This window comes from Bos grunniens, chromosome 13 (assembly GCF_055505025.1).
Source record: "Bos grunniens cultivar Pamir isolate PY7600 chromosome 13, Bosgru_T2T1.0, whole genome shotgun sequence".
Lineage (NCBI taxonomy): Eukaryota > Metazoa > Chordata > Mammalia > Artiodactyla > Bovidae > Bos > Bos grunniens.
In genome coordinates, this window is record NC_141177.1 from 47,056,693 (window position 1) to 47,084,207 (window position 27,515).

The 27,515-nt window shown below is 38.0% G+C and overlaps 1 protein-coding gene across 2 annotated transcripts in view; it reads right to left on the reverse strand.

The window, feature by feature from the left end:
- The window catches only part of MPP7 (MAGUK p55 scaffold protein 7), a 225,602-nt gene that overhangs the window by 49,607 nt on the left and 148,480 nt on the right, over positions 1 to 27,515 (reverse strand). For both annotated transcript variants that reach the window (XM_086333868.1, XM_086333869.1), the window contains exons 6-11: positions 19,770 to 19,901; positions 16,683 to 16,764; positions 15,698 to 15,783; positions 11,214 to 11,288; positions 10,824 to 11,020; positions 10,288 to 10,352 (exon numbers count right to left, since the gene is read on the reverse strand). In XM_086333868.1, the coding sequence (XP_086189994.1) occupies positions 10,288 to 10,352; positions 10,824 to 11,020; positions 11,214 to 11,288; positions 15,698 to 15,783; positions 16,683 to 16,764; positions 19,770 to 19,901 (637 nt within the window). The remainder of the gene's footprint in view (positions 1 to 10,287; positions 10,353 to 10,823; positions 11,021 to 11,213; positions 11,289 to 15,697; positions 15,784 to 16,682; positions 16,765 to 19,769; positions 19,902 to 27,515) is intronic.

The window sequence follows — 27,515 nt, forward strand, 5'->3', positions numbered from 1 at the left end:
GGGTAGACAGAATGAAAACCACAATCACAGAAAATTAAACTGATCACATGGACCACACCCTTGTCTAAGTCAATGAAACTATGAGCCATGCCGTGTAGGGCCACCCAAGATGGACAGGTCATGGTGGAGAGTTCTGACAAAATGTGGTCCACTGGAGCAGGCAACAGGAAACCACTTCAGTATTCTTGCCTTGAGAACCCCACGCACAGTATGCCACAGTTCTTCACTGGAGAGATACACACAGACCAAGGATAGGTGCCCCTCTTTCTAGTTTGGAGACAGGCAGAAGTTTGCAGTGACGGCTTCTCCCTGTCCCCCAACTTCCAGGGCAGTCCACCCCTCAACCCCCGACAGACTCTGGCATGGCCACAAGACTTGTTCTGGCCAATGGGCCATCAGCGGATGTGATATAAGCAGAGGTTTCATCACACTTAGATACCAGCGATGGTTCTCTCTGTGGCTCTACAGAGCCCCGAGACCTCTACATGGGTAGCTTACTGGAGGGTGAAAAACTATGTGGGACAGAAACAAGTTTGCCCAACTGAGCACCCCTGCCCCCCAGACCAGGCAGACCCCAGCCAAACCACCAGCCTGCAGCCATCCGTCAGGCCGACACAGACCAGAGCTGCCCAGCTGACCACAGAATCAGGAGACTAATCAATGCCTCTGGTTTGCAGCCATTAAGGCTTCTAAGATTGTAAGAGAGGATCGATTAATATACAGAGTATCTGGCACATTGTATTGTTCTGAATTGAGTGAAGAATTGAGGAAAAATTTAACCTCTCTCTGATCATCCAATTCTCTCTCTGTAAATTATAGTTTTCCCAGCATATAAATTAAAATACCCTATGTTCTGCAATTTTTTTTTTGTTTGTTTTGTAGAATGAAAAGCTAGAGGGCAGCATACTGTAAAAGACACAGTAGGTATTATACCTACATAGCTGTGGATTTGAAATCAAGATGCAACATTTATTGTCTTTGGTAAATCCTGTAAGATTTCTGTGTCTCAGTTTCTTTTTTTTGAAGTGGAAAAAATACCACCAATTTCGCCATATGAGAGATAAGATTTTTTTTTAATTTAAAAAGGGAGGTAAGATATATATTAAATAACAAATGCAGGATCTGGCACTGTTCTTCAATAACCAAGAGATATTATCATCATGTACATAAATATTGCTAAATATTAATCTGAAAATAAGGAGGTTGAAAGATTTCTCTCTCAAACTGAGTTTCCATACCACTATCCCTCACTACTGCAAGTGAAGAATTTGTCAGTGTCCCGACACACAGCAGAGTGAGGAAAGGTCTGAATTGAGATGAAGATAACTCTGAAGGCTTTAACAATCTCTGGATATCTTGACTTTTGTTTATATCATCCCTTGGCATCTCCAAAGTGGAAAATTTTCCATCCAGAACAGAGGAGCAAGTTAATCATAAACTTTAATTGTACAGGGAGCTGATCAGTGGGTATTCTGAGGGGGGTTATGGGAATAATAAGTCATTAGAAAATGGAACCAAAGTTATTTAGGAAGATGCAAGTTATTTAGAAGTTTTGAATAATTTACAGCTAGCTAGATAATTTAGAGAAATCCAGAGACAACTAATTCAGTAAACTTACTTAGCACAGATAGATGCTTTGTCATCCTCTATCAAAAAATTATCATGGTTTTCAAAAATAGAGCATCTGGGAAGCTTCCTGAATAATAAACCAAATTTGAATTTATTTATTTTGAATTCCTTTGTGTCCAACCAATTGAGCCAGTTTAAAATAAAGGTTCATGCTACCCCCGACTGATAGCAGAGCATGCTAATGTAAATATGCTAATTTAAGACAAAACAGTGTAATGGCTTTGAAGAAAGCAACAGAAAGAAAGAACTCCTCTTCCATGACTAATTGCTCACCTAGATAGGTTCCACTGCTGATACCACCATATTCAGCATCTTCTGGATGGAGTGTAAGAGCAGACAGAACGAAAGCCGAGAAACAAAGCAGAACAGTTAGAAGCCCAGCCACAGATGCAAAAAAATAAATCACTTCAAACAGTCACAAAGCACAGCAAAGAACAGCCCTCACAATGCTACTCTTAAACATAAAACATTTTGTTTTATATTTAAGTTTACAGTAACATTTTGAAACAGCATGCAATTCTTTTTTCACGCTTCTTTGGAAGTGCCTTAATTGCAGTTCCAAGAACATTTTAACAGACTTGTCTGATACATTTATATTTTGTCAATCAAGAAAATTATACCACTTGATCCCTAAAGTAAATTTATTTTTGTAAGTCAGGCTCCTTGAGACTATGTAAAATATAACACTTATTTTGGCTCACTGGAGTAGACAGAAAGGTTAAAATGAAGACACAGCCCTTCTTTTGATTAAAAAAAAAATGAACGATGAAAACATTTTAAAATAAACAATATGCTATTAATTATTGCCAAGAATTAAACAAATACTGGGTTTTGCAAATCTTAAGTTTTTAATTTAAGTAGTGGGGTCCTAATTATTTTAGGCTTCTCATCTTTACACAAATATACTTCTAAAACTAATAACACAGACTGCAGAAATCAAATAGTTAAGAAGACGCTCCCCACATCCTTAGGTAATAAGTCTGTCAGTAGATATGAATAGCACTGTTTTCTTCATTTATCTTTGAGACTATTACAGATAAAAGTAATGTACTACATTAGAATACTGTGTATACTGCTGCTTTATGAAGCAAAAAAACAAGTGTACATTTCTTTCTAAAACAAAGTCCAACCATGACTGCGGGTACTATAATGTCAAGATCAAAGTTAGGATGTACAATGATCTTTTAAATATAAACTGCTTACTATGGTCAATTTAATCCTCTACATACGTGCACTAAACAAAATTACTAGACTATGCAGGGAAACTTGTATACATGTACCTTTAATTTCCTCTGAGAAGCACAAAAAAAGAAAAGGAGGAAATGATTAAATGTGCAGAAAATACAATTAAAGTAGGAAGATAGATACTGCACCCAAGGGACCAAAAAAAAAAAAAAAATCCACCTACCACTCTCAACTGTCTCCTCATCTTAGAAAAGCCAAAGGGAAAAAACAAATGTATTTTAAATATTTCAAAATAATCAGTCAATGAATAAAATAGAATAGAATAGAATCTGAAAAACTACATTTTAGACTATACTGTAGTTGTGGTCTAAAAATAATGTATACACGTAAGCAGTGAAAACACAAAAGTCTTCATATAGTTTATTAAATACCCAAAAGGGAAAATAACCAGAAAAAACCATCAGCATTTCTTAAAAATACCTTCTATAAGGGGATTATATTAATTTTCATGGTACAGTTCTATTTCTAAACTATTTAGAACTAAGGATATTTCATGATGAAAATAGTTAAAAAAAAAGTAAACATTTTCAAAGCAACAAATTTTGCCCTTAAAGTGTCTATATATCCTGTAAATGTAACAATATCCTGACAACTGTCGTCAACTTATTATACATATGAAATGAGTCAGACAGAACCCTTTATTTTTATTCTGTCTATATTACATGATGAAAAGTATTTTAAGAAGTAATCTGAAATAATTCTTAAGTTACTAACAAGAAGGCATTATGAGTTAGGTTTGACCTAGGAGACTCCTCTTCAGTTAATGAAGGAGAGAGAACTGGATATTTAACAGAAGAACATTGTAACCACAAGTCAAGGCAGGAGATGTTTTGCTACCTGACCTTACTGAGTGAACAGGACCAATCAGAATAGCTCTCTGCTGGCTTCTCTCTTCACAGGACAGCACAGAAGCCAAAGAAAACACTTAGGAGAAAGTGTGCACAACATCTTATTTTTACTTTTCAAATACCCATGGGTCTTCAAACTGCGTTAGCTTTATTGGGACAGTCATTTGCCAAGATGACAAGCTAATTATTACTATTCAGGTTTATAGTATGAGTCACTCAAGTTGTGAATTTATTTATCCTCATTTCTTAGGAGCTCTGAAATGCCACGTCATCTAAAACAAATGATTAGAAAACAAACAATGAAGGGATGTGACACAGGATAGCCAAGCCCAACATCTAAGTAGAAATAAAAACAAGTCATGTTAAAGATTGACCAACCTGTGATCTCAGACAATTCTGCTGTAAAGCATAATAGATTGTCAAACAGAGTGTACTTTTGTGATAATACACAATAAGATAGACTGAATATTGCACTCTTGATTAAAGACTCCACATTACATAAATCAGATGATAAAAAGCCATGTCTCTCTCTCTCACACACACACACAAATTAAAACACCAAGTCCATCCACATAAAAATAAAATCTGTAACTTAAAATATATGCAGCATATGTACATTTCATATTCTAATAAGAGGTCCTAAATATGCTGCATAAATTCTCAAAAGAACATTTCCTCCTTGCAATTCTAAAGTAGGAAGAGATGGTATTTTTAGCATGACAAAACATACACATAAATATCCAATAGCAAGTATCATGCTTAATAGAACCCAATAGAAAAAGCAAAGAGGAAAAATATATAAAAGGTGGATCTCAGAGGAGAGCTGGGGTAAGCTGCAGAACTCTTGCTTCAGTTAGGCACTGCTGAATGCACATCAAATGGATAATGTTACATAATTCTCCAACAACCCTATGAAGCTGGAAGTATTATCCCCATTTTACAGATGAGAAATCAGAGGTAGAGAGGGATAAGGCACTCATAAGTGGCACATGGGACATGGACCCATGCAGTCCAGTTCCAGAGTCTGAGTTTTGAATTACCATGCAATCACCCCAAAAGTCACTTTTTAATACCTGGAGCTTCAAACTAGGAAACCTAAGTTAAGGGAAAAGTCCCTGGAAATAACAGATTTCTGTCAAGTTTCCCGACTACCTCCCTCCACCCTCCACTACTCCAGCCTGCTGCCCGCCCAGAATCCTCAGCCTCGTAGGTGTTTGCCTGCCAGGGGAGCCAGGGAAGGGCCTTCTCCTCTCCCAGCTGCAGCAAGAGTCTGCTCTACATCACTGAGCACCGACATGCAGAATGCAACAATTATAAAAAGCAGAGAGGAGAGACAGACCAAGGTCACAATGAGAGAGAGCAGTGTCCTCAGAGGGAGGAAAAGCACTGCATCCCCGGCAGGATGGACTTGTTGCTAGAGGTTACCAGAGTGGGACCCATCAGATGCTCCTGACAAGTGGAGAAACTGTGTCTGTATTGGTGGGATATTCTCTGGGGCAGAGTTAGGCCCCACTCTAGAAACTGCTTTCTCAGACCACACACCCCTCACTGTACTCCCCTAAAGGCTGCAGTGATCCATGACCACAGAGCAGACCTCTAATCACTGGTCAACTCTCTTACCTGTATGAACCAGGGTCCCAGGACAAAAGGCAGAAGACAGTACGGTTGAGAATCTCTCACATGGAAAAGCTAAACACATACACCCTGACAGTCTTATCTTTATGTGTGTGTTGCTAAGTCACTTCAGTCGTGTCCGACTCTGTGTGACCCCATAGACGGCAGCCCACCAGGCTCCCCCGTCCCTGGGATTCTCCAGGCAAGAACACTGGAGTGGGTTGCCATTTCCTTCTCCAATGCAATTATGTGTGTGAGGAGATCACAGTCTATTGAGATGAAAACTAAGCAACAACAAGAAAGGTCTTCACCTCAACCATCTCATGACCAGATGTGCAATTTACAACTTAATTCATCTACACCTCTTTCTACACAAACTGATCTTTGATATCTCCCAAAAGGTGTCGGGGCAAAAAAGTATTTCTCATATTTTTAAAACCTCATATGTTTCTCTTACACACAATCCCACCAATATTCAGAAAATGTGTGACAAAGTATTAGACACACAAATTTAAGAACATACTCTATTTGTTAATTTTTGAATTAAATGTATGTATGAAAACAGTAAATAAACATTATCTAAGATGCCAGGAAGAAGGGGCTTACTCAGCTTGGAAAGTACTGTTACAACAACCTGTAGAGTAATGATATATACATACATATCTTGTTTGGCCTTCCAGAACACTGGTACCATGTGAATGAATTCACTCTTTTCCTCAATGTTTAAACTGTATTGCTAGTAGACTGTGATCTTCAGTTCACAAAATATTTGTCTTTGAATGAACCTGGTGACACTCTATTTAAATGGACACCCTTTGACTGCAGTTAAATGTTTTCTTTTTTACCCACATGATAACAATCAAAATTGGTTAAAATAAATTCTAAAATATTTTGTCTCTACCTTCTAATTTTTAAAAAGTCAGTAAGTTGTACAATTATTTTTTATAACTGGAATTCTATTAAAGCTATTTTGTAAAAGGAAATATTTTCATTAATATTCAATCATCATTATTAGAAATATTCAGGTATTTATACTTTGATAACTAAAAACAGGTAAATAAGCACTGTAAATAAATATACTTGAACATTCTGCAGTAAAATCGACTCCATGAATAAGAGCCTTTTCTGAATCCCACACAGACTCGATTTAAATATAAATTACATCGAATTGAAGTTAAAGTTTATGCTACTAAGAAGCTAATTCCTAACTTATATACTTACGTTTCAATAGAAAGGGAACAAATAACATTTCAAGTAATCAAAGAAATTCATATTTCTTTTTAGAAGTTAGGTGACATCATATGGCATTACATACGCAACTGAACTATAAAAATCAGTTTTGACAGAAGAAACATAGTTCCTTTAAATTATATTGACACAAGTATCGCAAGCTGCCAAGTTGTCTGTCAGGATATCTATCCCTACGTACCACTTGAAACATAAAATGTGCTCGTACTCAGCCCCAAACACCCTGTGTCCTTCTGCTGCTGCTGCTGCTAAGTCGCTTCAGTCGTGTCCGACTCTATGCGACCCCACAGATGGCAGCCCACCAGGCTCCGCCGTCCCTGGGATTCTCCAGGCAAGAACACTGGAGCGGGTTGCCATTTCCTTCTCCAGTGCATGAAAGTGAAAAGTGAAAGTGAAGTCACTCAATAAGTGTGTCCTTCTGGTGACTATCTAAACCCTCATCACAGCAAAGAACACGTGTCAGCCTTCCAGCTCTGTTCTTCTGTCTGTATTATTAACATTCATTATGTGACAGCCCAGCATTAGATGAAGCAGGGAAGGCAAGCAGACAAAACTGCATATAAACTTCTTTGTTGGAAAGACCTACTGTACAGCACAGGGAACTCTGCTCAATGTTACGTGGCAGCCTGGATGGGAGGGGAGTTTGGGGAGAATGGATACATGTAGTATATGGATGGCTGAATCCCTTTGCTGTCCACCTGAAACTATCACAACATTGTTAATCAGCTACACTCCAATATAGAATAAAAAGTTAAAAAAAATTTCTTTGTTGGATAAGAGGAGGAGGAGGAAGTGGAAGAGGAGGAGATGAATTGCTACGTCAAACTTCTAAGATTCAGGAATGTTTTAGTTTTAAGAGTTCATGTTTTAGTTTTAAAGAATGTGTAAGAAGCAAATTATTTTGTTTGAGGAGCCCATTTTTCTGGATATGTATTAGATATACATGGATTCTTAAGGAGAGGAACTATAATTAAGCATCAAGGTTGAATACCACATACACTCAGAATTTTGCATATAAGGATGGCAGTTGTAAAGCCTGAGGAAGTCTTCTAATTTTATTCAGAATAAAACTGATTTCCTTTATTCTGGGTCTCATGGAGCCAGGAACGAGAGTTCTAGCACAAACACAAAGGCAGAGATAACACAGCCCTGGGATGCTCCAACCCTTCTTGACTTCTACACTCACATTAACTGAACCCCTATAGGACCAGGGCCATTACCCACAAACTTTTCCTCCATGCAGACTTCAGTTATAAAGTTTACTCTTCATTTAAAATAAAGAGTAAAACACTAGTAATGCAAAAGCAATCACTTTGTGAAAAAGTTAACTGGCTAATTTGACATTTTTAGATTAGTCATTTTTCTAAATTCCATGCCTTAACCATTATCTTTCGAGGTTTTAAGTGCCCTTGTGAAATTTTGTGAATAAAATTTTTATAAACATGAGTTTTTTCCATAAATTTATAAATACCAAGGTGGATGATTATTCTTTTAGAAATTTTATATTAAATCAGAAACTTTAAAACCTATTATATGTTATTCAATGTAATTAAATAGAATGATTATAAAATATATATAGATTTTTTCAATAAAATGAAATATAAAAATAAAAGACTTTATATTAGCTTTCTGCTTTTCTTCATAGTATTATTCTACAATTCAGCAAAGGGCATGAAAACATGAATGTCCTACTCCAACAATCTAAGTACCAAAAGTTGAAGTCCAGGAAGTGTTGAGTCAGACGGCTTTTATGAGATTCTGTTACATTAAAAAAAAAAATCATTTTCAAATACACAGGCTACAAAACAAAGTGCTTTAAATGCTTTTAAAAATGTTCAGATCCAGTGCAATGATTTTTGCATAACTTTTGAGTTCAGGGGTTTATGAGACAACATTCAAAGAAATTTCAAATGGAATTTCAATTCTTTGAGAATAAAGACATTGGCTTTCTATTTAATTTTCACAGAAATATAAAGCTTCTCTGAACAAGGCTGTATTTACTATATGCTAGTGATTTATTCCAGCTAATATTGACCAGATTTATTTTTATTTAAAAATAAGGAACACCTAAATATGAGAACAATGCATCTCTCAGTGAATCAAAATCTAGGTTATAAAAGAGAGAGAGAAGAAGAAAAGGAAAAAAAGGTGAAAGGACCTCCACATTCCATAACGACAAGTCTTCGGGCTCAGATACCAGAGTTTTAACATATAAAAGAAATTATGTACATTCAAAGACAAAAAATCTCCATTATAATTAGTGCTTCTACACACACACCCACAGACAAACACACACACCCTCTTACATTCACAAACATTTACACTGAAACCAGTGGGGAGAGCTGTTAAAAAGACAACCTCTCTACTTTGTACAGTTCTTTAAAAAAAAAAAAATACATCTATCAAAAATTTTACGTAAGTGAACATTCATAATTATAACCAATTGTACATTTCTACATTGTCTAAAACCCAAGCCAATTTGAGTATGCATTCAGATTTGAGTAGAATCACATCTACTTCATTTTCAGGTTACACATATTTTGTCCCACATATATAAGAAGTGTGCAGGCCCTCAAATTCAAAAGTCCCTCAGAGAGCAAGTCAGGTAGGGGCCTCTGGATGTGCTCCCAGTGAAAATTCATCACGCTGAACAGCACAACACTCTGGTTAAACTTGAAGCCCTCAGTGTCACAGTCCATTTGGCTGTCTACGATAAGGGTTTCTTCCTTCTGCCCAGACTGAACAGAGCAAGAACAAGCAGGCTTTTGCATCAGTGCTCTGCTTGAAGCCTGCTGGTGAGATTTATACTCGACTGCAGTTTGGCTCCCTTCTAACGTGATTCCTGGGCTCTATGCTCCTACTAACTGACAGAAATAACAGGAGATGTGAAAAGCACAGCGATACCAAAAACAGATGTTGGTGTATAATTCCAGGACCGTTTATTTGCTCATTTCACCTTTTAATGTACAATTTCTATGCTGAAAACAAAGGGCTTTTAAAAAACTCTTAAAATACCTAGAACCATGAAACAAAGAAGATAAAACGGGACATTTAAAGATAAGCTGGGGACTTATAAGAGGTGGGAGATGGGAAGTCAAGAGAGGCTGAGAGAAGGGTAGGTTGAAAGAAAAAGCACACTATCTCTTCCAGCAATCCTACATCCTTGTTTTTCTTACTCTTATTTTCTTTTAATCTAGTCTGGTAATAACTCTGAACAGACAGGGTGAAGGTCAGAGCTTCGTTTTGACTATGATGTCAAAACAAACAAGGAACAAAACAGAACAAGAACAACCGTTTTAGGCACAAGTCCTTTTGTGCCCAAGAAAATGATGGATTTTTTTTCCCCTCTAATCTTTACCAAGAATTATCTAAACCAAACCTCTTAGCTTTACAGAGATAAGAGATGCATTTTAGGTTACAATATAAAATACCTAAATTCAGAAAACAAAAGAGTAGCAATCTTTATTTTTTTCCTTAAAGAGTGAGTCATGGGTTTATTATAAACAACCCCAAAGACCCCTTTCTTCAAAAGATTCACTTTGCCATTCCCATTACAAATTTCTTACTTGTTGGTTCTTATGAAAAGATGATCCAAAAGTTACCACATGTAATAGGGCCTCTTATTCTACCACAAACACCTGCTATAATAGTCAAAAATAAACAGCAAGGTTTAGGTTTTCTGCATTCTTATTAACAAACTTACATGATTTCCTACTGGAAACTTTCAGGGGCTGGACTAATATTTCTGGTCGTCTCAGAGCCAGTCTCCTGAGGAAAAGAAGGTCAATATGCCTATCAATTTTCAGGACAGATCCAAGACTAATATAATACCAAAATACTAAAAGTCTTAAGAAAAAATGGAAAGTTGGAGGAAAAAATGAATACAATGCAATCTACTCAAATTAAGAAATAAATCCTCTAACTTCCAAATTTTTATAAATTCTCCTGACTCTGAAATCACTTTTTTTTCTTCTAGCTTTCACATCAATGCAGTTTCAGATATTAATGTGCTATTTTCCATTTGCTTCATAACAAAAAGTGAAGATGACCTGAGACTGTCATGTTATTTTTGGTCATTATTCATACTTCATTAGACAAAACAGAAATCCAAACCTGAGGGATAGAGGCTTCGAAGGCAAGGTTTCAGGGCTTATTTTATCACAACTATGCTGAAATGGTATTTTGCAGGGAACAAAAGGTCAGCTGCAGACAGGCCATGATTCTGCGCCAGGAACTCACCTTTCCTGGAAATGCTTAGAGGGAATCAGTCCTGCTCTGGGGTTGGCATCTCCTTCATGCTTTGCTTGCCACCACGTTGCATCATCTTGGCTCATAATCTGAAGAATATCTCCCTTTTTGAAAGAAAGCCCGGCTTCCTTACATGGAATTGCTTTATCCTCATTAGGGTCATAGTCAAAGAGGGCTTTGATAAACATCTAGAAGAGAGTTCCATTTACGATGAATAAATATAAAGAGTAAATGTGAAACGGCCAGTATTCATCTAACTCTGATTTATTTAAAAAACAGAATATTAAGGTCAACTTGCTGAAACAAAAAAGATATGTATTGAATGGAAAAACATTAGTTCCTCCTGGGGGGAAAGAAAAAGGATTTTTAAGGAATGATTACCTTGCCTTCCTTCGATGGTGTCTCTTCTTTGATGCTGGGTATAATCTTAAACGTTATTGCACCCTGCGACTGAGCCTGTTATCAGAGGAAAGAAAGTGTTATAAGAAAACCTCGGGAACCAAAGAGAAAGGAACTAAAATAGGTAGAAAATGAAATGATTCTGAAAATTTACAAGCTTGGGATTTTCTACTCTTAGATAAAACAAACCAAGGAAACTATTTTTGTAGAAATTCCTGTAACGTGAGAAAGTGCTAAAGTTTGTCAAATAAGTTAAAAAACATTAACCACTAAATCCACTTTTACCTCCTGTGTACTTTAAAAATGCCGGTGAATATATTACCATCCATGTTACTTCAAAATAGAAACACACTATGCACAGTGCCTTACACAGACAGGATTAAATGCAAAGAACAGACTTCGTGTGAGGCTCAGACTTTCACATCCAAGGATCTCATTTTCAGGGACAAAATACCTGCAACTGTCAGCAATGTGGTTATAGATACATGACCCAATCAGTTGCAAGGTTCATCAGAAACATAATGAAGAACACTCATCTCTATAGATTCTGGTTAGTAAGTAAAGTACCAAATGATGTAGATTAATTAAAAGATGAAAAGATTATCTAATTTAATGAAAACAAGCAACAATACCCACGATTCTTTGCTGACTACCTCACACGACAGTAGGTAACAAGGACCTACTGTCTAACACAGGGAACTCTGCTCAGTATTCTGTAATAATCTATATCAGAAAAGAGTCTGCAAAAGAATCTGTGTGTGTTACTGGATCACTTTGCTGTACATCTGAAACTGGCATGACATTGTAAAGCAACTATACTTCAGGAAAAAAAATTTTTTAAGAGGAGGTCTTCCTTTAACACATTCTTATATCATTCTTTCCCTTCTTTTAGCGTTTGTCATAACCAGATCTATATAATTACTTATACAATTATTTCTTAATGTCTGTTGAAGAAATCGCTTCCAAGTTTTACTGATCAAACTAGTTATGTTTCAAGTGAACATGAAAGGTACTGAAAGTGTTAGTTACTCAGTTATGTTCAACTCTTCACGACCCCAGGCTCCTCTGTCTATGGAACTCGTGAGGCAAGAATACTGGAGAGAGTTGCCATTCCCTTCTCCAGAGGATTGAACCTGGGTCTCCGGCATTGCAGGTGGATTCTTTACCTTCTGAGTCATCAAGGAAGCCCTAATGTCTGTCACACCCACTAAACTGTAAGCTCTGTGAAAGCTCTAAATATCTGGTACATATTTAAGAGGAATGAAGGATGGAAGAAAAGAGGAAAAGGTGGAGACAGGAAGCGAGGGAGAGAAGAAGAGTGGACCTCTCTGAGGCTCAGCCATCAGCAAGTGCTGTAACCAGGACACTGTTTGGTTAAAAAGGCCCCGACTGGTACTGTCTGTCAATTTCCATGATGTGAATACTCCCACCATGGCCAATTTTAATGTATCAGCATAAAGTCACTGAAAGTCAAGATGGGAAAAGCTGCATAGAGTCAGCCTTTTTTCACTTTTTAAAATTTTTATTAGAGTATAGGTGATTTACAGTACTGTTAGTTTCTGCTGTACGGCAAAGTGAATCAGTTATATATATACCTATTCTTTTTTTAGATTCTTTTCCCATATAGGTCATTACAGAGTATTGAGCAGAGCTCCCTTTGCTCTACAGTAGGCCCTTAATAGTTATCTATTTTATACATAGCAGTGTGTATATATGTCAATCTCAACCTCCCAATTTATCCCTCCCCCATTGCCCCCGGGAACCATAAATTTGTTTTTTTAGATCTGTGACTCTGTTTCTGTTTTGTAAATAAGTTCATTTTTTAGAGCATAGAATCAGTTTTGTCAGTATATGGAAGCAACTCTAGTGCAACATAGACATTCACATAAAATGGGAGTTTAACAGCATAAATATCAGAATTTCATAAAGGAGTGATTTCAAAATGATAATATTGTTGCTATTGCTTATCATAAAAGTAACTCACTAATCTTACTAAGAGTATTGAAAGAAAGTAGAAAGAAAGCAAGTCTTCTCAATAATCTCTTCCCATTCTTCTAGTTTGTGCATGTGTTTTAATTTATATAAAGCCCTTAAAACAAGTATCACTAAGGGCTCAATCAGTGTAAGCAATCACTAGTACTATTGTTCGGAGAAGGCAATGGCACCCCACTCCAGTACTCTTGCCTGGAAAATCCCATGGACGGAGGAGCCTGGTGGGCTACAGTCCATGGGGTCACTAGGTGTCGGACATGACTGAGCGACTTCACTTTATTTTTTCACTTTCATGCACTGGAGAAGGAAATGGCAACCCACTCCAGTGTTCTTGCCTGGAGAATCCCAGGGATGGGGGAGCCTGGTGGGCTGCCGTCTATGGGGTCACACAGAGTCGGACACGACTGACGCAACTTAGCAGCAGTAGCAGCAGCAGTACTATCGTTATTACTAAATCATAAGGTCTATCAGCCAGTGTGGACACTTCACAATAATCCATCACTTGGGTGAACAATTATTCAATCAGTGCAACCTTAACAGTTTCTAGACATTTTTAAACTATCTTGTTTATACACATTTGCCAAATTATTTCCTTAGGGTTAATTTGCAACAGTTGAATTTCTTGTAAATGCTTTTGTGTTTGTGTGTGTGTGTATGTGTGAGAGACCATGCTGCATGGCATGTGGGATCTTTGTTTCCTGACCATGAATTGAACCCATGCTCCCTGCAGTGGAAGTGCAGTCTTAATCACTGAACTGCCAGGGAAGTCAATAGCTGAATTTCTTATTAAAGAGTACACAAATTTAGAGTGGACAGTTTCAGCTAGCCATCTCAAAAGATGCTATTAGTTTATCCTACCAACAGAAGCATATAAACATTATTTCCTTATAATCTGGCTAAACGGAGAAGGCAATGGCACCCTACTCCAGTACTCTTGCTTGGAAAATCCCATGGACAGAGGAGCCTGTTAGGCTGCAATCCATGGGGTCGCTAAGAGTCAGACACGACTGAGCGACTTCACTTTCACTTTTCACTTTCATGCACTGGAGAAGGAAATGGCAACCCACTCCAGTGTTCTTGCCTGGAGAATCCCAGGGACGGGGAAGCCTGGTGGGCTGCCGTCTATGGGGTCGCACAGAGTTGGAAATGACTGAAGTGACTTAACATAATCTGGCTAACTCTAGGTGTTATCAAGCTTTTAAATAACCACCAGTCCAATATTTTTCAGACATCATGTTTTTTGGTCATTTTTGTCTGTACATATGCTTTGCTGTTCTATAACTGCTTTTTTCTTAATGATTGTTAAGAACTCTCATATACATTAAATATGAGCCTTTAATCATATAAATTGAAAATATTTTGCCTATAACCTCATTTGTCTTTTAAATTTTATGTACAGCATCTTTTCCTGTAGAAAAAGTTTTCAGTTCTAGTCATTACATCTATTTGAATTTCACATCAAGGTTAGAAATTCTTTCTTGGCCTTTTGGCTAAGATCAAGTGTAGTATGGGGGCTTCTCAGGTGGCACAGTAGTTAAAAAAAAAAAAAAAAGTAGTAAAGAATCTGCCTGCCAATGCAAGAAACACGAGATGCAGGTTCAATCCTTGGGTTGGGAAGATTCCCCGGGAGTAGATGGCAACCTGCTCCAGTATTCTTGCCTGAAAAATTCCATGGACAGAGGAGCTGGTGGGCTATAGTACATGGGGTCACAAAGAGTCAGATGTGACAGAGCAGACATGTCATGAGAGTCAGACATGACAGAGCACAATGATTTTTTTAAAAACTGAATTTGGGGGAATTTAGTTTTGTGTGAGTTGTACAATAAGGACTATTTTTCTAACTGAATAATCAATTAATCCAATACCATTTATGAAACAATCTCACTGCTTTCACACTCATTTAAAATGCTATCTTAATCATTTACTAAATTTTCATATACACTGAGATCTGTTTTGAGATACCAAGACTCTTGACAGGTTAATAATATGTTTTTATACATAACAGGGACAATGTCTCTTTATTTTGTCCTTATAAATAAACAAATGAATTTGAGAATTTATATTGCCAAGGCCTATAGTAGTTTCATTCCATTTTAGACTTCAGATATCTAAGTTAGTTTCACTACTTTATATACCTGGAAGATATAGGCCCCAGAGATAAATGTATCACTGGCAATGTGTATTAAAGTCCTAATTTGGGACAGGCCCTGTCAAACTCCTGACCTACAGGAGCTCATTGAATCTTCGAACCCTCCAGTGAGAGATTTACCACTTCTTATTCTAATTTTGTAGATGAATACAAGGAAGCAATAAAAAGATGAAGGTATTTTCCAAGGACACACAGGGATTAAGTTAATAGAGTCAGGATCCAAATCCTGGATTGCCGAATCCAAATCCTGTGTTCATTACCAGGTCTGAAACACAGCGATTCAATTTCATTTTCATGGCAATTTTAAAATAAATTTTCAGCTTACCAAGATCTGGATTATTTCCTCAGGCCTTTTATCCTCGACCGGTATCCCATTCACTTCCCTAAGTTCATCGCCAACATGAATAAGACCTGAGAGAAAGCAAATTCAGAAAACCAGCAGCATTACCTACAAAAGAAACCATGGTTTGTGACTGTGTCCACACTGAACGCGCCGTGTGGTCCCCCAGTGCCTGTGAGGGCAACATACCTCATGCCTCTCAGATTTCAGAGGCTGAGCCCCCAGAGAACGACTCCAAGACCACAACCTCACCAAAACTGCCAAAGGAACAGCAGCAGCATCTCAGTCTTTTTCTAAAAATGCACATTACTTTCATCTTCAAAATAGTATTTTTAAAGGCTGCATGCTTCAGTAGTACTTTTGAAATCAGAAACATTGAAATAAGTCTTATAACCTTGGAAGCCCATATAAGCGAAGATCATAAAGCAAAATGAGATTTATCATTTATTTAAATAGGTTCATTTGAACTATGATGCTGGAGAAGACTCTTGAGAGTCCCCTGGACAACAAGGAGGTCAAGCTAGTTAATCCTAAAGGAAATCAACCCTGAATATTCATTAGAAGGACCGATGCTGAAGCTGAAGTTCCAATACTTTGGCCACCTGATGCGAAGAGATGACTCACTGGAAGAGACCCTGACGCTGGGAAAGATTGAAGGCAAGAGGAGAAGGGGGCAACAGAGGATGAGATAGTTGGATGGCATCACTGACTCAATGGACATCAGTTTGAACAAGCTCCAGGAGTTGGTGATGGACAGGGAAGCCTGGGTGCTATAGTCCACGCGGTCTCAAATAATCAAGACGCGACTTAGCAATTGAACAATAACCACATTTGAACATAGAGAAAAATACCTTATTACTGTTTTGTTGTACTGTCTAAATCCTGCTATCCTTTCAGTTATATACCGGAAATGTGACACACGAAGCCCACATGACTCGTCCACACCCGCCAAACACGTGTACACTCTCACCGCTTCTGTCTGCAGCGCCCCCTCTCATGATCCTGGCCACCACGATGGCCCCAGTCTGCTCATCCTTTTTAATAGTGGCTCCCTTTAAAGAAAAAATAAAATAAAATTTGTGGGTAAATGCACATACCGGGTGGTAAGAAAGAGGGCAGAAATAAGGACCTTATCTGGAAAATGTAAAAACAGCTACAAAAAAATTAAAAGGAGGCAGAAGGAACAGATATCATGTCAGGCACCTCACAAATACTCATCACTAAACACACAGTCTTCTACAGCATATATCATCTAAGGTTTTCAGCACAGTCCAAAAATTTTTGAATCTTTATTCCCTTCAATACTATGGAGTATACAAGTATCTTCTTTCCATTATGAACCTTACATTTGAATACTATTTGTTTTTTGACAGTATTTCCTCATTTCACTTTATCTTTATCCCAAGCCCTATAAGGTCATATACATAGAGAAGGTGAAGCGAATAGAAAATAAACTAGAAAACTAAAACCCAGACCACCTGACCTTGAGTTCAGCAACCCTTCTACTACAGTATTACAGTAAACAAACTCAGTGATGATAATAAACAAAATGGAAAGAAAAAAAAAAGATCTGATACTCCTAGTTTTTATGTACTAGGATTACACTTAGCACAAATGGAGCTAACATTCTGGCAGGAGATTAGGAAATAATTTCAAAAAGAATCCAGAAATTCTTCATTTATGGGTGTTTAGAAGCAAATCAACTGAACACTTTTTGTCAGCATAGCAAGCAGAAATGGTTACTTTGAATGCCTCTTCATGACTTTCTTCCAAGAAACTGGCAGTGGTTTAGACAAACCATCTACGTCACGTTACACAGCTAGAGAGACGCACATTAGGTGGGAGCAAAGTTCACCCCCCAAAAAGAAGTTTGACAGTGAACACATTTATTTATAGCATTACAAAATAGATATTACAAAAGGATTCCTAGTTTTGTTTTCATATGCATTTTATATATGATATTTTATTTTATATGTGATAGCTATCAAATACATACCTAATAACAACAAAAAATTAAATAATTCCATGCTAGGATGATTTTGTGGCATTTTAATCACCTACACATGCCCTCAAGGCTAAAGACTTGAATGAGTGCCTCTCCATGGTTATAAACCTTAGACTGTCCAATTCCTGGTATTTTCTGCAGGTAGCTTGTAGCCAAGATGACTAGAAATGTAATATTCTTACTACAACTAATTAGTATAGTTAGATCAACTTTTACTTTAAGAATGTGTCTCCAACTGACTAAAGTATGCCTAATGATCAGAAAGGTCTAGTAATCGAAAATTGTTTATTGTTGTTCAGTTGCTAAGATGTGTACGACTCTGCGACCCCCTAGGCTGCAGCATGCCAGGCTTCTTTGTCCTCCATCTCCCAGAGTTTAAGACTATTTATCTATCTTTTATAGATGAGAAATTGCATGACAAATGGATGACTTGTCTAAGATCAGACAACTAGTATGTAGCAAAATCAGAACTTATCTAAGGCAAACTGAACAGAATTGCTGTTTCTAACCTTATCATTCAAAACTAATAATCTTCTGAATCTTTCTATAACCCTGTATTCATAAGGTTGTAAATATACTACTTTTGCAGATGCAGATTATCAGTTCTTCCCTCTCTGAATGTGCCTATCAGGTGCCTACATCGAGTGGTGAATAGATTCCAGGGCATCTAAGGCTGTGGGAACACTTGCAGCTGGGTCCCTTGAGACACAGTATCTGTGGGACATCAGATGCTATGGCTTTTGGCTGAGTAACTGGAAAGATGAGACTGTCCACTGGGGAACCACAGGGTGGAACAGATTCGGGGACAAAGATCGGCTGACTTTTGGACACGTGAAGACTGAGATGTCTACCAGACATCCAAATGGAGATACTGGGCAGAATGATGGACATACAAACTTAAAAGATTAGAAGAAAGAGAAATGTGACCTGGGAGTCACCGGCACACAAGTGGTTTTTAAAGTCACAGCTGGAGGGACCACTTCCAGAATGTGCAGAGAACAGAAAGTACTCGACACTTAAAGGACTTGTTAAAGGCCCTGAAATATATTTATGCATCAATATAGATAGGACCCTGGAATAGAAATGCTAGCTATCTGCCGATTCTCCTGGTCCTTGGAGGGAAAACATGGACCTGAGAAATGGTGTCTCACTTTCTACAGGATACTATTAATAGCACTTAACTCAATCTTCTTTTGATCCCTACATTCCTGAAGATTTTCTATTTCCATATTGCTTTCCAAACCCTTATGAGCACACTTCCTTGAAGTATTCTTAGTGCAATGTACTTGCACAAAAATAAAATCAAAACCCAATAAAACAAGGGCACATTCCATGTGACACTGTACAAAAGCACCCCTTGGCTCCTAGTCTCATCACTCCAGCCCTTGCTTCATCATCACATCTCTTTTTGTAACTCTAACCCTTCTGTCTCCCTCTTTCACTTTAATAAGAACCATTATGATTACCTTGGTCCCACCTGATAATCCGAGATGGTCCCCACGTCAAGATCTTTAATTACAAAAAGTTCCTTTGGCCTTGTAAGGCTCTGAAGATAGGACTCGACACCACTGGGGGTGTGTGGGAGGCACTGTCCCACTACCACAGGCCCTGGACATGACACAGAGCTGCCTAAATCCTGGTGCTAAAACAAATAGCTACATCTACATTTTGAACTATCAGATTCCTGGTTAATTTCTCATCACTTTAAAATCAATCTGCTTTCTAGAAAAGCCATAAGCAATTATTTTCAGTTGCACTTTTTAATCTCTAATCAGCTGCAGTTGGTGCATGTCATGTCATCTTTTATAAATGCCAACCAGTAACATTTTAAAAATGATTGCTATTTATAATCAAAAGAATGCCATTTTCTTTGGCTCTGTTTTAATTTTTATCCATCATCTCCTTTAGATGTGAATGCTCCGTTTATTTCTGAGTTTGAAGACACAGAGGAAGCATATTTTAAAGAGGGGAATAAATGATATGCACCCATCACACTGGTCTTTATCATGGTATCCACTCATAGCTGAGCATAAAAGATGGACCAAAACTCACCAGTGGTTCTCTATTTTTGACCAGGCGGATGATTTTCACCGAGTCTTCCTCATCGTCAATGTCATCAGGCATAGGAGGCAACACAGGATCATAATTCTTCTGAGCCACAGTGTCATGCACAGAGAGCAAAGCCTATCAAAGTCAAAGGTGAAAAGTGTTTAATATAAAACCCTAAGCACACCCAACTATGAGGAAAATGAAATCGATGTTCTAATTGTGGCACAGCAAAGATAATAATGCAACTACTTGGAAAGAAACCCCTTACAAATTGGGCAAGGGGGGTGCAGAACAGCAGAGGCAGCCCTCCACGGTCACTAACGGACACCAAGAATCAGCATACGGCACCTTCTAAGCTGTGTATTCTCTGGTTCATCCTAGAAAGGTGGCAGCTGGGGAGGGGGTGTGTGTCGGGGGGTGGGGGGAGTTACTTTTGAAGGGAGGGAGAAAATGAGGCTATAAATACATGATCAATGGGCCAGCAGGAGACTGGGGAAACCACGCATGTATTTTTTTTTTCCTTTCCTTCTATTAGCAGAAAACACAAAAGTACTGATAATACAACTGATGAGTCTTCATTCTTCTGTGGTATTCTCACTTTTTAATGTTTGGTGTAATAGATGACTAATGTGTATTTTTAAAAAAAAAGTATTTCTAGTCATGACTGTTATGGTAGTAAAAGTTCTCAAAACAAGTGCGTTGTCACTAGAGACCAAAGGTGAGAAAAACGTGACACATCAGTATATGTGGGGTGACTGGGTCTAGACTTTTACCTGATTTGTTCCCCAATCACCCAATCAGTATGATACATCCGTTCTTCCAGCCAGAAGCTTAGAAATCCTTGAAACCGCTCCTCTCAGCTACACTCCCAACATCCAGCCCACATCCTGTTAAATCTGCTTCTAATACGTATGCTAACACTTGTTATCTTCTCTCTAGTCCAGGGCAGAGGTTGGCCGACTATGCCACCTATGTTGTAAATGAAGCTTTGTTGGAACACAGCCACACTCATTCATTGATGTATGGTCTGTTTATGTTGGCTGTCATGTTACAATGGTGAAACTGAATAGAAGCCACACACGGTTTTTACATAAAAAGCTGGCATATCCTTGGTCTAGATCATCGATGCCATCATTTTTTACCTGGGGCATTTTTACCTGGAGCCCCAACTGGTCCAGCTGCATTCACCTTTGGCTCATTTTCAAATCCATGACCCACAGTGTAGCCAGAGTGATTGTTTTGAAACTTAAAAGAGTAAATCATGTAACTGGTCTACTAATAACTCCTGTAAATCTACACCGGTTTGGGGATGAAGAATGAATGAATGAAAGTCGCTCAGTCATGTCTGACTCTTTGTGACCCCATGGACTATACAGTCCATGAATGAAGAGCATGGGATGAAAAGCAAACTCAAACTCTGAAGCACGTTCTAGTCTTGTATTTGTCTCCAACCTTATCTTACCTCCACTGTCCTCCTCACTCAGCTTACATAACTGGCCTCTTTCTCTAGAGGAGTGACTAAAACATCTGATGTAAAAGCAGACCCCCAGGTTACTTGATCTCATAGCACCATCTTCTTTGCTTTAATACATGCTCATAACTTTTAACCACATTTATGTTATTATGTATATATTTGCTATCTGCTGAAACAGAAGCTCTTAAGAAGGCAAAGAAATGGTTTCTTTATTGACTATAAGCTTTCTTATTGACTATAATAATTCATAAGCGTACGTACTGTAATGTGAATCTTCAAAAATGTCTATGTCCCTGTAAATATCCCCCAAGCAAGAAACACAACATTAACAGAACTCCAGGGGCCCCTTTAGTATGCTCCTTCCTAGTCACCATGACCTCTACTTAAATACTGCATAAATGGAATCATAAGCAGATGTTTCTTTTTCCTGCTAATAAGTGAGATTCATCCATGCTGTTACTGGTAGCCATTCTGTTTTCATTGTGCAGCACTCCAACATGTATATATTTCACAGTTTCTTTACCCATTATGCCTCTGAGGGACACTGAGGTTGTTTTCACTTTTGGCTGTTAAAGCAATTCTATTATGCACATATCTGTTGATGCATAGATACGCTAATTTGGGTTAAGTGTATTTAAGGGTATAATGTCTGGGTCATTCAACACAGGCAGATGAGACAAACAGGTTGCTCCAGCTACACTTCCACCAGCAGCTATGTGAGTTCTAGCTGTGTCTCAGGATCCAACAGTTTACAGTATTAGTTTAAATCTGACCATTCTGAGTATACAGTGGTATCTTCTAATGGTAAAGTTCATCTTTCTCATAACATCTTTTATGAAATGTCTGTTCAAGATCCTTGCACATTTTTCCATTCCATCTATCTTTCGCTTCTTGATTTGTAAGATCACATCAGATCAGATCAGGCGCTCAGTCGTATCCGACTCTTTGTAAGAGTCCTTTATAATATGCTGGATCCAAGGCTTTGTGCCATAAATACATTCTCTCATTCTCCCGTTTGGTAACTTGTCCTTTCACTTTCTTATTAGTGTTTTTTGATTTTAAAAAAAGGATCCAAATTAATGAGCCCAATAATACTTTTTCCTTTACGGTTTGTGGTACCCAACAAAATTTTCAAAGGGATAGAATGAACAGCATCAAGATGATAAAATATCTGAAGAGATAATAGCTGCAGATTTCTGACAGTTGATGAGAAACACAATCTGAAGATTCAGGAAGCAGGAAAAATAAAAATTAACCCATGCTTACATACATCATAGTGAAAACACAGAATGCCAGAAACAGAAAGTAGTTCTTAAAAATATCAGAGAGAAAAACACAGATCATGAGAAAGGAAAAAAAAAAATGAGAACTGAGTGCTCAGCAGCAATATAACTAGAAGATAAAAACATATTAAAAAATAATAGTCAGCTCAGAATTGTGTATCTAGCAAAAGTACTGTTCAAGAATGAGGATGGAAACGAAGGTGAAGTTACCAGGTACCTATTAGAGAAAATTTTCAGAAAAAGATAATGAAGCAATGGTTTTTTAAGACACTGGACATGAAATAAGAGAAGGACAGTGACCACTGAGAGACAGGAAATAACTGTGGGCCCTAAGACTGCCCAGCTTACTGTCTAGAGCAAGGTTCTCGGCTGTGTTGGAAGAGAAGGAACCCAGGTGGAATGCAGCAGTCTTCCTTAGTGGAGACAAGAGAGCTGGGAATCTAAGGAGGTCAAGGGGTTAAAGTTCTCAGCGAAGGGATGAGAGGAGAGTGAGCGACACAGACACAGAGTTTCTTGAGTCCTTAGCCAAGGCTTGTGTATGGACAGCTCCCAGAAAGGACTAGAAGAGTGGTCGGGAACAGAGGGCTGTCTGGGGACATCTTTGGTTTGTCATGATTCAAAGGATGCCACTGCCATCTGGCTTCCCAGGTGGCTCAGTGGTAAAGAATCTGCCTGCCAATGCAGTAGATGCAAGAGATGTAGGTTTTATCCCTGGGTCAGGAAGATCCCTTGGAGGAAGAAACCGCAACCCACTTCAGTATTCTTGCTTGGAAAATCCCATGGACAGAGGAGTCTGGTGGGCTACAGTCCACCGGGTCGCGGAGTCAGACACAACTGAGCGCACACGCACACCCTGCCATCTAGTGCTCAGAGGCCAGAGATGCTCCCAGGCAACCGATACCAGGCTGAACAATCCCCGCCCCGCCCCAGATAATTAACTAGTCCTCAAACTTAAACCCTTCCGAGGCTGAGAAACCCTGCATGAGAAGAAACGATCCCCGAAGCTTGCACAGGGCAGGGATAGCTCCGGTTCCCACAAGTTAAAAGGAAAATTCTCACAATTCGCTGGGCATTGAGGAGAATTAGTAGAAGGGTACTGTCTTCATAGTGGGAAATAATTAGCCTGAGATTACACACTGCTAAGATCTTACCTAACACAGCTTAAAAGCAAGCCTCTGAAGGATCAAAATGTTTCCAGGTTACTTAACTACATGATGCGAACTCAAGAATATTATCTATAAATATACAAAAATATGCAGCATCAAAGGAAGTAAAACTCACAATGACTGTCAGTCAAAAATTACCAGGCATGTAAAGAAAGCAGAAACTACACAATGATGAAAAATATAAAGCTATTAATTAAACCCTGAAAAATTACACAGATGTTAAAATTATACAGAAATCTTCTAATTACAGACAGATCACAGAAAAGAAAATTAACAGTTATAATTGCACTCTAAATGTTCAAAAAGCTAGAAGGGCTGAACATGAGACTTGGGATATACAAAAAATATTCAAATCAAGCTTCTATAGATTAAAAGGTACAGTGAATGAATGAAAAAAAGTACACTGAATGAGATGAACACTTGTAGGCAAAGCAAAAAACTATGTAAAATGAAACATAAAGAAAATATAATGAAAAATTATGAGCACAGGATTATTGAGCTGTGGGACTTCAGTGGTCTATTACATGCACCTAATTGGCATCTCCAAAGACAGGAGAGGTTCTTTAAAAAGTTTGAAGAAATATGACAGAAAATACTCCAAATTTGATGGAAATAAAAAAGCCCAAATGTTTCAAAGCACAGTAAACAGAAAAAAAATAACATCAAATTGCATAAAACTAGTAAAAAAGGAAATCTTAAAATCAAAGAAAAAAAGCACATTACATACAAAAGAAGAAAGATAAAAATGTCTCCTCACTTCCCACCAGAAACAGTGTGAGCCACAGGACAATGGAGCAACATCTTTAAAAATACTCAAAGAAAACTACTGTCAACCTAAAATTCTATACCTAGCAAAAACACCTTTTCAAAGCAAGGAATATTGTGAACTTCTTAAAGACACACAGAAGCTGAAGGAATTCATCACCAGCAGACTTGCATTACCAAAAATGTTATAAGAAGTCTTTCAGACAGGAGGAATAATCTCAGATGGGAACACAGATCTAATAAGAGCACTAGAATCGTTCACTATCTGTGTATCTATGGTGACTATCTTGCACATAGTAAAAATAATAGTGAATGCGAATGAACATATTTTAAAGTGGATATGATGGCTGGGGCTTCTGTGATGGCTCAGACAGTAAAGAATCTGCTGGCAATGCAGGAGACCCAGGCTCAATCCTTGTGTCGGGAAAATCCCCTGGAGAAGGGAATGGCTACCCATTCCAGTATTCTTGTCTGGAGAATTCCATGGACAGAGGAGCCTGCCGGGCTACAGTCCATGGGTCACAAAGAGTCAGACATGATGAGCAACTAACACTTTCATGATGGTTCAAAGGCAATGATAAAACACCAGCTATGTATTTTTCCTCCTTAGTGTTGTATTTTCATATCTGGATTCCAAAAATAAAAAACTTTCAAGATTTACAGATACCAAGTTCATAATTTTTAACAGCTTTGCTGCATAAGTAGTTTTGGTTACCAACATTTTTATTTTGGACAAGTAAAAGTAACTTTGTTTTCCACTCTTCTGTTTTAACCAATTTATTCTTCACTATACAGATTTTCCTTTCAAAAGGCAATACCTAAATGAAATTGTGTTTCCATATGCCATAGCCACCAATCACAACTGATGGGTTTACCTGTTGCTTAGAAGAATCTGCAGGAAATGGAACACTGGGCTTTGTAACTCATCAGGCTCCTGAGCTCTTGCTGCCTTGGACCCCCTGGAGTCAATTCTGTGTTCTAAGTATCTGTCAGGTCCTTAGAATTAAGTGTCTAACTCATAAGGATGAGTAACCTTGATTTATTCCTCCAGAAGGAAGCTTAACTTTTCCCTTCAGTATGCTTTAATGAAGTCTCATCCATTCTGCATGCCCGGGCAATGAGTAATTTCTGGTAAGTGAATGTTTTGGAAAGCTAAAAAATTACAACAAATCTTTTTATTTTATTGCCTTTTTAAAAATCTACCAAATTTTCCCTGACTTCCTAAATTATAAAACCATGTTCTAGAGATGATGTCACCTCACTTTTATCAAAAAAGAGCCACTGAATGACAACTCAAAGAGGCTGATTTGCCTTTAATGTGGCAACATGATGCCTAGGAAGTGCTTTTATTTACTGATGATTCTGCTTTCTCTGGAAACAAAGTCTCTGTAGAAATCAGGCTCCCTCCTTCAGTGCCCCTACCTGGGTCCTTGCCCTCCCCCACTGCAGCATGCTTTAGAGTGTGTTACATCTATATGGCCTTTTGTGACAGACATTTTCTCACCATGTGGCGTCCTTTATACTTTACTTTTCCTGGACTTTAAGATTTGGACAATAAGGCTGGATTTTGTAGACACTATTGAATAACAATTATTAGTTTTTTGTATATGGCAACTGATCAATTCAAAGACTAAGTGTAATCCAATACAGGAAGTAGTGCATCCTATTACCCTATTTACAACGATGGGAAATGTATATGCAATATTTTTGTATACAAAAAAGAATGAAAGGTAATGCAGTCAAGATGAACTATCACTAAAAGTATATGAATACATGATTTACAGAAGAAATAAAAAGTCATTAAGCATATGAATGGTCTTCACTAGGAAAGCAACGGATAGAGACTTCTATTTTCTAATTTAAATTCAAAACACAATTATGTATTATCCAAAATTGCTTTCTGTTTATTTCTTAAAGTTTTATCAAGTCACTATGTTAAAGGTGAAACTAAAGCCAAAGTAGTAAACTATTGGAAAGACTGTTGCTGAAGCTCCAGTACTTTGGCCTCCTGACGCAAAGCGCCAACTCATCAGAAAAACACTCTAATGCTGGGAGAGACTGAAGGCAAAAGGAGAAGGGAGCAGCAGAGGATGAGATGGTTAGATAACATCACCAAATCAATGGACACCAATCTGAGCAAACTCTGGGAGCCAATGGAGGACAGAGGAGCCTGGCATGCTGCAGTCCATGGGGTCGCAAAGAGTTGGACACAACTTAGCAACTGAACAACAAATAAACTAGCATATCTTATTAAAGGCAATATCATAAATCATTTATAAAGATGTTATTCCTTCCAACCTTATGTATGAATTTTTTAAAAACTTTTCGTGTGTGTGTGTGTCCAAATGTCCCTGAAGCTGCAAATGCTCTTTTTCTATCCCATGATTATGGTTCAATTTTTACACTTCCATCTTTAATATATTTGGATTTCATTTTAGTAGGCCTCTTTCTTATTTTTCCCAAATAATTAAGCAGCTGTCCCAACACCTTGTATTGAAGCTACATCCAATTCCACCTATCTCCCACTCCCTTGCCTCCATCCTTCACATTCTTTGTAAGGACCACAATCACATATCACCCTAATCATTTCTACAGGCTCCCACCTTGGCTTCCTCCATTCGGGACCCATTCCTCTCATCCTGCCACCACCCCTCCACCCCAGGGAACTGCTGTGCATATTACACTCAAGACTGATGGCGTCACTTATTCAAACCCTTCTGATGACTTTCCACTGCTCCTAGAATGAAATTCAAACTTTTGAATAAGCCCATAATTAGAAAGTCCATAGAATATATCATCTAAATAAGGAAACAAGTAAAATTAAAAGGGAGGTTGTTAATAACACGGGAACCAGTCTGGCAAAAACAAGACTGTCCTGGGCAAACCAGGATGTCCAGCCCTGACTCACAGGCACTACTATCCAGCTCCTGCCCTTTCCTTTTTTACAAGCTATTGATCAGCCACAGTTCGAAGTCTGCTTTACATCCTCGAACTTGACAAATTATTTTCTTTGTGGGACTTCACATACTAGTCACTGTACTGAAACCCTTCTTTCTTCGCC